General features: G+C 42.0%; 1 protein-coding gene across 3 annotated transcripts in view; it reads left to right on the forward strand.

The window, feature by feature from the left end:
• DENND5A (DENN domain containing 5A) overlaps positions 1-10,065 on the forward strand; it is a 139,947-nt gene that overhangs the window by 60,656 nt on the left and 69,226 nt on the right. For all 3 annotated transcript variants that reach the window (XM_019519596.1, XM_019519594.1, XM_019519595.1), the window contains exon 5: positions 1,894-2,081. In XM_019519596.1, the coding sequence (XP_019375141.1) occupies positions 1,894-2,081 (188 nt within the window). The remainder of the gene's footprint in view (positions 1-1,893; positions 2,082-10,065) is intronic.

A 10,065-nucleotide genomic window follows, 5' to 3' on the forward strand; every position in this document is an offset into this window, starting at 1 on the left:
TAAAAAAAAAAAAAAAAAAAAAAAAAAGAGGACCCAGAGGGACAGCTTTCCATCTTCAGCTCCCTCTGTGCAAAAATGAAGTTTATTTCCTACCTATGGGTACTTTTTACCACCTTGTACCATCTATACTTTTCCCAGGGCCTGACAAAGGGACTGTGATCCCGAAAGCTTGCAGAAAAGGACATTTTTCTTGCAATTTCCCAGTTGGTCTAATAAAAGATACAATTTTGGAACTAAGAGTTCTAGTTTTTTTGTATGTCTTGTCTCTCGGATCAACATGGCTACCAAGGACATTACTGCTTCTCATTTGATTTTGGCTTGTGTATACCCTCAGCTGCTTTAAGGTCACCTAAACCAGATACTAGTTCTTTATTTTAAGTATTGGGAGTTTCCCTTTTTAAAGCTAAAGGGTTTTTCAGTAGTGTCTTCAGCTTTCCCATAACATGATTTGAAACATCATGTTGGAAGATGCATCGGTAGGGTGACTGAGATATCATAGAATCATAGAAAATTTGGGTTGGAACATCATCTCAGTTAAATACAAGGATCAAAGAGGGGTGGTATAAAAATTGTATGGCACTGTCATGAATTGGAGATGCTCTTCTTTAAAAGCTTGATTTGATTACAGGTTACAGGGACAATCTCAGATTTTGTGTGTGTGTATAAAGAAAGGCAGCAATTTTAGGGAAAGAAAATATTCAGTAGCCTGAATTATGGAGACTGTGTACCTATAACAGATATGTCCACAATGATCCTCACAACTTGATCTAGAGTTTCCAGCTTCTCTACATCCTTTATTTTTAGAAGCATATCATAGTTTTGTGAAGCTTGGTGAATGCACTGCTGCTGCCCAGGTGCACAACTGCTAAACTATGCCTCTGAATTTGACTTTGAGAAGGAAGATACTATTAACCCCCTTCCCCCAGCTCCTCATTCTTGCACATGTATATAGCTTGAGTCTTGAGAATGTCCATGCATGCTTTCCGGCCACTTTTGTAGAGGCAAGAGTTTCTCAGCAGGTCAGTTTAACCATCTGAACTTACACTTCTCTGCATTGAACTGTTGACCCTCCCCAGTTCTTCCATTGCTAATTCCTAATAGATTCTGTAAAAGCTGTGAGAGGGCTTGCTAGGGCTGATTATATATTTTCGTGCACAGAAAAGATTAATTTGGGCATAATGATGCCTGCCACAGCAGTAACTGTCTAGTAGAAAATTGTTTGGAAAGTGTATTGGCCGTGTACAGTTATCACTTTTTAAAGCTTCTCAGCCCTCAGTGTTTAATTTGAACATCTGGAAAGAACTAGGACTACAGATTTTTTTATAAAATATAAATGAAGCTGATCCTCATCTTGTATACAGTTATTTGACATAAGTGGAGTTCTGCTTGTGGTAAGAAGTGCATTGTACTAGTTTGAATGACTAAAATTTTAAAATAATTGTTCGAAAGCTAAAAGGTATGTTTGATTTTCATTTCTATGCAAGTTTTTATGGTAAGTCATGAACAAATTGGAATTAGATTGAAAATGCTGCTCTGCTATTCCCATAAGCTCTGTAAAACTACCTCTGCTCAAAATGGTGCTCTGTCTGTCATTTTGGCTGTAATGGAGTGACTTTGTGAGAATCAGGACCAACTTTTCTTCTTATCTTAGGACTTGTAGAATGACCTATTTGTTCAGCCTGTTTTTAATTATCTGCATTGAACTCATAGCTTCAAAATGTGCTAAGGCACTGAAGAACACTTCATATAAGACATCTAGAAGAAAGCGCACGCTGTCCACAATATATCAGCTAAAGAAACTCTGCTTAATTAAAACCAGATAATAACATTATAACAACTGGCTTGTTTGCACTTACCTATATTTCTTTCACAAGCATTTTCCTTGCTTTTTAGATTACCAGAGACTGATGACTGTGGCAGAGACCATCACAGCACTAATGTTCCCATTCCAGTGGCAGCATGTATATGTTCCCATTCTTCCAGCCTCCCTTCTTCATTTCCTAGATGCCCCTGTCCCTTATTTGATGGGCTTGCACTCCAATGGACTGGATGACAGGTCTAAGCTGGAACTGCCTCAAGAGGTGAGTGCTGTTTGGCTGGATTGATAAATATTTTTACTTTCATACTAAGAAGCAAGAGGCTAAGTGAATGAATAATAAAATGTAATAAGTCCTTTGAAGTGGTAACTTGCCTTGGGAGGCTTTCCTGGTTCCTTTGGCATGTGATAAATTTTATTGGGCATGGATGACCCAATTCAGTTGCACACAACTTGCTTTGAGAAGTGATAAAGCTTGTGGATGTGATAAAGCTAAACTTTTGAATCTCTCAGTTGTCTTTAGTTCTGTAAAACTACTGTGAGGAAAAAAAATATCTTGTTTGCATAGGAAAGCCAGCATTAATTTGTAGCTAATAGATGGTAACTGTGTAATGATGATTTGCATTGTGGCAGTACCTAGGAGCTGGGACAAGGAACTCGGTTCTGATTGTTCATCTGTCAATCTCTTGGAGGGGTGGGACTTCTGGGGTCCCTTGGCCAATCAGGGGGTGGGGAGGGGAGCACTGCACTGCTGCAAAAATCCTTCTCCCTCTCTCCACTGCTATATTCGTGCCCTTTCATGGTCCCTGGGGAAAATCTATCCTTAACACCATTTGAACGTGAAATGGGAAAATACTGGAAAATGATCTGGCTAGGCTGATGCCCATAGCCTCCTGACTGTCTTCATTGTTTTAGTTGCCTCTTAAAATTAGCAGGAATTTGGCAGAGGTACTTCTGAAAGAGTTTGACATAGGAAGCCTTTTTAGAAAGCTTTCTGAGATATAGGAATGGACATTATCTGTGAACTTCTAGTTTAGTTACTGTGCCAACTATTTGCTATTTCTATTCAAATATCTGTATGACAGTTAATGTTGTTCATTTTTTCCCCCTCAGCACTGAAAAGTAAGACTTCTGTCCCTGAAAACTGTCATTTTAAAACATGCCTAGTGGATTGTTTTTTACTGCTGATGAACCTAAAGTGTACCTTGATCCATATTTTTGTTTATCTTTCTTTATGTACCAGCATCCTTAATAACACCAGGAAGAACATGCACACCTCTGAAAACAGTTATTTTAGTTTACTTTTGCTAGCAAATGCCACTCTCGTGGCATTAGTCCAATTAATATAGTTAATATTGATTTAAAAAAAAAAAGTTTCATAGGCTGCTCGCAGACACAAAAAACCCCTCAAACTTCCCCCTCCCCCTCAACACACACACTTTACCGGAAGAAGCAGCACGTTACTTCAGCCTGGCTCCTCAATGTCTGTATTGATCACACACTTCAGAGGGTCTTTTTGGCACTTTTATCTAATAGCTGATTGTATTGGCCATTAGATAAAAGTGCCAAAAAAGCCCCACTAAAGCACCTGATCTCTACAGATGGTGGGTGAGCCAGGTCCAACTAACATGTTGCCTCTTCTGGGCACATGCTGGGCTCAGTGCGGGAGCACCCTGAGTTTAAAGTAAAGCACCATTGTTTTGTTTTTTTAATGTCTGCAAGCAGCCATAGTGGCCAGCTGATGATCTGATGCTTTTTGTTAAATAACAGCAGCAGAAGCCTGTTCTAAATCCACCAATCCATATATCAGGTGAACCATATAGTTTTGTAATGTTACAAGTTGAAATGCTGTTTGCAGGCATGAAAAATGGAGTTAATTTAAGTAAAATGGTAAAGCAATGTTCAGAATCAGTCTATCATATTTTACCTTTGTTGATTTACCACACTGGTAATGCTAATAAGGTGACAATTACATATGGTCTTTGTGTTCAAAAACATTTTTTTTAGAAATGCAGAGAAGACCCAGTTAGTCACAAAGTACTGCATGTTTTCTTGCCTCTTTCTATTCTTTAGTATTAAGAAAGTTTGTGGATATCTGATATTTTTAAAATTTAGGGTTGCCTGAGAATTTAGCTGCCTGTAAGGATTGTATTTTAACTGCTGTGTCTGTGATCAGAATTCCCTTCTTTGCTAGAAGTTCATTTCTCTCTCTCCCCCAGCAGAAATGAAGGAAGCCAATGGTATAGATATATTGAGGCTAATAATCTGCCTTTTTCTATCTTTTGCTGATTCTTACCTTGACAGTCCATATTCCCAACTGTCCTTATTTTGTTCTCTAGCCTGTCTGAATGCTGTGAGATCTTCTGAACTGACCTAAGAAGCTAGTAGGCTTCAAGTGGTTTTGTAGCCATAATGGGCCAGGAAATATGAGAGGCAAGGGTTATTTTTTTTCTGGTGTCTTTTTATTGGACCAACTGTGTAGTTGGCAAAGACATTAGACAAGTTTTTAGGTACAAAGTGCAATCTGAGATTTTTGTCTCCCAAATCTTGTCCAGCATTTCTCTCAATTATGCGGTGGGTCCAATAAAAGATGCCACAAAAGAAATGCTTGCCTCTTGGAATGTAGGAACTGAAGAAAAGTGGCTTGCAGAGCTCAGTGACGTGCTTCTATTTTCCCTCCTGTTCATTACTGTTGGAAGCCATATAAAAAATGCCTTGGTCCTTTTAGTACTTTATGCTGTTGGTGTGCAACAGAGTGGGAATGAAGCTCATGCATTTGAATGAATTTAAGCATTTGTTAAGAAAAAGGTATAGAGCAGGGGTGGGCAAAATATGGCCCATGGGCTGAATCCAGCCCACCAAGGGATTTTATCCAGCCTGCAGCAGGTTTTTCTGATGTTTTTTGGGGATGCAGTGGGCCTGGGGTAGTGTGGTGGCTGGACTGTTTCCTGGCAGCCCTGGTGGCATAGCTGCTTCTGGCTGCTGCCGCCAGTGTCACTGCTACTGCCAGCCCCAGTGTCCAAGCACCTTGGTCCATCAGCCTCATACCCACTGCCAGAAGCACTGGACAGAGCGGATGGGTGTGGTCTTCATGGAGACCAGCCCGAAACACCAGTAAATAGGGTGCACTCGGCTGGGTGGACGGGATGGAGCTGCAGCTGGGCAGGAAGCAGCTTCTGGGAGCGGGACAGGCTGGTGGTGCCAGGGCTGGGACTTGGATTGCAGGGCAGTGACAGCATGGTGCTGGGGCTTGGGGCAGAGCCAGAATCTGCTTCCTGCCCATGGAAATGGCACTCATCACAGGGAGCGGTCTGTATTTGGCAGGATTTGGTTCAGGGCATGATTAGTGGCTATGTTAAAGGCTTCTGAAGAAACCAGTGAAAGAAAGGGGAGGAGCTGTACAGTAAAAAGCTCTTCTAGGAGTTGAGAAGGAAAGAAAGAGAATGCAGCTGCTCCTAACATTACTGCTTACGTACGGTTTCTGTATCAGTAATGCATATCAAAGTGGTGGTTACATGAGCTGTCTTAAAACTCCCCACTCCAGCAAGCAATGAAATATAACTGTTTTTGATGAGTCTTTTAATAACTGTTAAAGTAGCTTGTCTATTTAAGTAAGTCATGATAATATTGCAACAATTTATCTGGGGCATCTCATGATCTAGAATCTGTTTGTTTCATTTCTTTCTGTGAGGTGAAAGAGTTGGAACATGTTGGGAAGTTAAAACAGCAGCAATTACTTAGAAATTAATGTGAAAATAAACATTTCCTGTTGAATAACCGATCAGGGGGTCAGAATAAAAGTGTTTTGCTGAGCAGCTAGTTTTGAATGAAATGTTCCCCATGATCTTGGGCAAAAATCAGTGCCAAAAATATATCACTCTGTACATTTGAAAATTAGGTGGTTTTGTCCTAGATCACAATTTTTCCTTCTAACATGTCTCTTCAGTATTCTTATTCCAACATCTGCAAAGATTATACTTCATAAATGGTCAGTGGTGGTGATCCCTCACGGTCGAGGATGGTTACTCCCATGGGCCAAGTAAAGGACTGTAGATGAGTCCATTGATGGCTAAAAAGGCCGGTCCTAGAGCTTCAGACTTTCTGGCAGATGCCACAGGTACTAGTTAAAGGGAGTATTGTTACCTTTCTTTCCATTTTTGTCATTTTTCTGCCTCCAGGATGAGCTGGTTTTCCTCAAAGTAAGATTATACCTTCTGTCACAAGGTGTCACTATGTAGCTCTGTCCCAAGCTAGTTTTTCCCAGTTTGTGATGTCAGTGTCACACTTCTTAATGTTTGCCTTGAGGGTTCGAAGCATTTTCTCTGGCCCCCACATGTCCTTTATCCTTGGCTGAGTTGGGAGTATAACAGTTGTTTTGGTCAATATACATCAGGCATATATGCACAATGCCCTGTCCGCTGCAGCTGATGTTGAACGATCAAAACTTCCATACTGATGGTATTGGCATGGGTGTGGACACTGGCACTTATGTAATGATCCTCCCACTTTATGCCAAGGATCTTCTGGAGGTAGTGCTGGTGAAGGTGTTCCAGTCTTTTCAGGTGGTCCCTGTAGGTTACCCAAGCTTCACAGCCATAGAGAACAGTTGGGGTTGCCACAGCCTTGTATAGTAGGAGCTTTGTTTGAATCCTGATGTTGTGATTTTCAACACACAATGATTCAGTCTTCTGAAGGCACAGCTGGCACATCGGATCCTATACTGGATTTCCTCATTGATGTGGGCCTTCTTTAAGAGATGGCTGCTAAGGTGTTCAGCATCCTCCATTTCTTTTCCATCAATGAGGATCTTTGCTGGGAGAGTTGATTGGCCTGGAGCAGGCTTGTGAAGCACCTTTGGTTTTTCTGATGTTAAAGGTTACTTCCAGGCAATGGTGTGCTTGAAAGAAGCAGTTGAGAGTGCTCTGTAGGTCCACCTCGGTATGTGCAGCAATAGCACAATCATCAGTGTACTGAAGTTCTACAATCGAGGCCGGTGTAACTTCAGTTTTGACATGGAGGTGGGAGAGACTGAAAAGGTTTCCATCCATTCTGTACTCAATGCTGATGCTATTTGGCAGATGGTCGTGGATGAGCAAGAAAGATGGAAAACTGAACTGGTGCGATTATGCGGTCCTGCTTGATAAATGGCAAAGGGCTCTGTAGTGGAACCACTGTATATGATGAAGGCAGTCATCTATGATAACGGCCATATGCAGTTCCTAGTGTTGATCTCAACATGTTTCCTGGATCTGCTGGGCTGCAGAAAGCATGTCCATGGTGCTGCTTGATGGTCTGAAGCCACATTGAATCTCGGGAAGAATTTCCTCGGCAAGAGAGAGCAATGAGTTCAACAGAATTCGAGCAAGGATCTTCCCAGCTGTGGAGAGGAGGGTGCTACCTTGATAGGTTTGACTGTGGAAACTCTCTCCCTTTTAAAAAATGGAGACAATATTGTCATTCCTTAAATTAGCAGGGGCTTATTCAGTGTTCCAGATTTTAAGAAACAGTATGTGGAACTTGTTGGCCATAGTTTCTCCACCAGCTTTTGAAGATCTCAGCTGGTATAACATAGGGGCCAGATGCTTTGTTCTTTGTCTGTCGTCTGATAGACTTCTTCCAAGGTTGGTGGACTGACAAGTGCTTCCCTTACTGGATGCTGCAGGATAGAGTCGGTAGTGTCATCAGTCATTATCAATTCTCTGTTCAGGAGCTTTTGGTAGTGCTCTTTTTCACTGGTTTTTGATGGACTCATTTTTGACGAGTATACTGCCATCTTCAGATCTGAGTAGGGCGAGTCTGCAAGAGCTTGGTCCGTAAATGTCTCGATTGCACTGAAGAAGCTCCGCATGTAATGAGTGTCAACAAGTTGTTGGATTTGTTTCACCTTTTTTCTACCACTTGTTTTTGTTTTCTGAAATCTTCCTCTGGGCTTCAGCTTTAAGCTGACGCTTTAAATAAGATCTTAATAAGCTCCTTGTTCTGTGTTTACTGTTCTGAAACAGGCCCTTGAAAAGCCTTTTGTTTTTCTGGATACCAGTACATTAGATCAGCCTCATCCAGAGAATCATCTTGAATGATAATGACAACTTTGTTTTGGTCATTATATCTACTGGTAGGATGAATCCTTGAGGACACTGCCAATTCAGCCACTGACAAGGTTGTCACGGCCCATTTTAAATTGTCCTCAGTGCTCAGTTTCAAGGCAGCCACTTGGACAGTTAATTTCACACTTACAAAATTCATTCTGCCTGCAGTTCTCTGCTGCAAATTTTTGTTTGGCATAAAGAGCAGCAGAACTATATATGGGACATAAAAGGTTATGAATACTTTAAGAGTGAACCAGCAGCACTCCTTGGTTTTTATGATATTTTATGGACAAGTCAACTATTATAGGGCCAAGTTCAGTTCTCGCTCAGACCGGTGCAATGAGGCTTGTTAATATTCTTTCAACACAAAGGAAGCTCTTTCAGTCTATATGGAAACACCTGAACTTAGGTGATTTGATTCTGCAGCACATTAAGTAAGTGTTTCAGTCTCATCGACTTTTGGGCATAAAGTTAAGCACATACATTGTAGAAGTGAGACCTTAGTATTTCAGACACTTCTGTGCTGTTCAGTGTTTTCATACTGTAACCCAATATTAAAATGGAATATACGTTTAGGATTTTCTTCCTTTATAACCAGAAAGAGGAATGGGTAAGCATAACAGTCTGAAGCTTTCTCTAACTCCCATGGTAGATGCTTTTGCTGATTGTTCTACCATATTTATTCAAATATAAGGCTAGTTTCTGCACACACCCTGCCACTCAGCCAGCATGAGGAGAAAAGCCCCTCATCTTACATTTGCATGCTAGGAAACCTCCTTACATACAAGGTCTATCATTAAACTGCTGCCAAAAGCAGCATGCACTCAGTAATGGAACCAACTAGAAGTTTTTATTAAATGTAGCCAACACTGAGCATGACTATAAAACATATGGCTCATACTGGGCAAAAAAAGATGATGAGACACTACAGCAAGGGACAGGTTAGTGCAGCCCATCTGAATAAAATACATATGGGTGTGATCACTTACATGCAATCCCGTGGGTGACTGGTGCCTCCTGAGTCAGGGGGCACTTGCCCCCCCCCAGTGGCCAGTCAGCAACTGGAGGGGTGGGGGTGGTTTCCCTGCAGCTGATTACACTGACCCACAAGTGCTGCACCACTGGCACTTCTGGGATGGCATGACACTTCTGGGTCAGCGCAATCAGCTGTGGGGGGACCACAGGGATAGCTTCTCCTGGTGCCCCCACTCCCAGGCTGGCACCCTTGGGGAACAGGGGGGCACCAGCATTCTCACCTTTCCCCCATCCATACCTAAGTAGAGAATGCTGTTTGTGAGGAGGTGCACCAGCACTCTCAGGGTGCATGTACACCCCCTACACGTCGCCACTGTGCAGTCCCCGTCAGCATCAACTTTTTTGCAAGTCATGGTGAGCCACTACATTGCATAATATCTTTACTTCCTCTTCACTCACTCCCACAACTGAGCTGTGCCTTTCTTTTCCATTTCCAATTATTCCTGTTTCTTCACCAGCCTTAAATGCCTGGCAAATATCACCAACCGAGGCCCCAGACAGTTCATACAGAATCCCTCTGTCAGCCTCTCTTTCAGCTAGACTGTCGCATATGATTAGTGTGGCCCCACCCTCCAGGATGTAGAGCTGGACCAGGTTGCTGTGTGCTTCATCTGCATATACGTTTTTGGAGGATCCCAGGACTCATGACAAGAACACCTGGTTCCAGTCATGAGTAGGGAGATAATTAGCACATGGATCCTTTGTGATGGAGTATCTGGTATACACACAGATGCTGAGCAGTACTGAACTGTGGGGTCACCATGGCTTGAACTGCTGTCGTCTCCACTGATGGCCAGCCCACTGAACTGTGTGGTAAAATCAGGAGCCTTTGGGTTTAGACTAATGTCATTCATAGTTTTGTATTCTTGATTAAGTAGGTGCAGCATTGTTGCTTAAAAGCATGTTTGTGGAATACCTGTGCTAAAACTTGCAGCAGTTTTAAACAAAGGTAAAACATGTCAATACTGGTGAATTTTAAGTCTATGGGTACCTGCAGTAACCTCCTTATATGCAAATTACTAAAGGTATGTTTATTACAGGTCAGTGTTCTCAAAATTGCTTCTCATTTCCATGTGCTCGGGGAGAACAGCGTCTGACAGTAAGGAAGAGGGGAAGGGGGCTACCTGA

Source organism: Gavialis gangeticus, unplaced genomic scaffold, assembly GCF_001723915.1.
Source record: "Gavialis gangeticus isolate Ggan-Ray unplaced genomic scaffold, GavGan_comp1, whole genome shotgun sequence".
Classification (NCBI taxonomy): domain Eukaryota; kingdom Metazoa; phylum Chordata; order Crocodylia; family Gavialidae; genus Gavialis; species Gavialis gangeticus.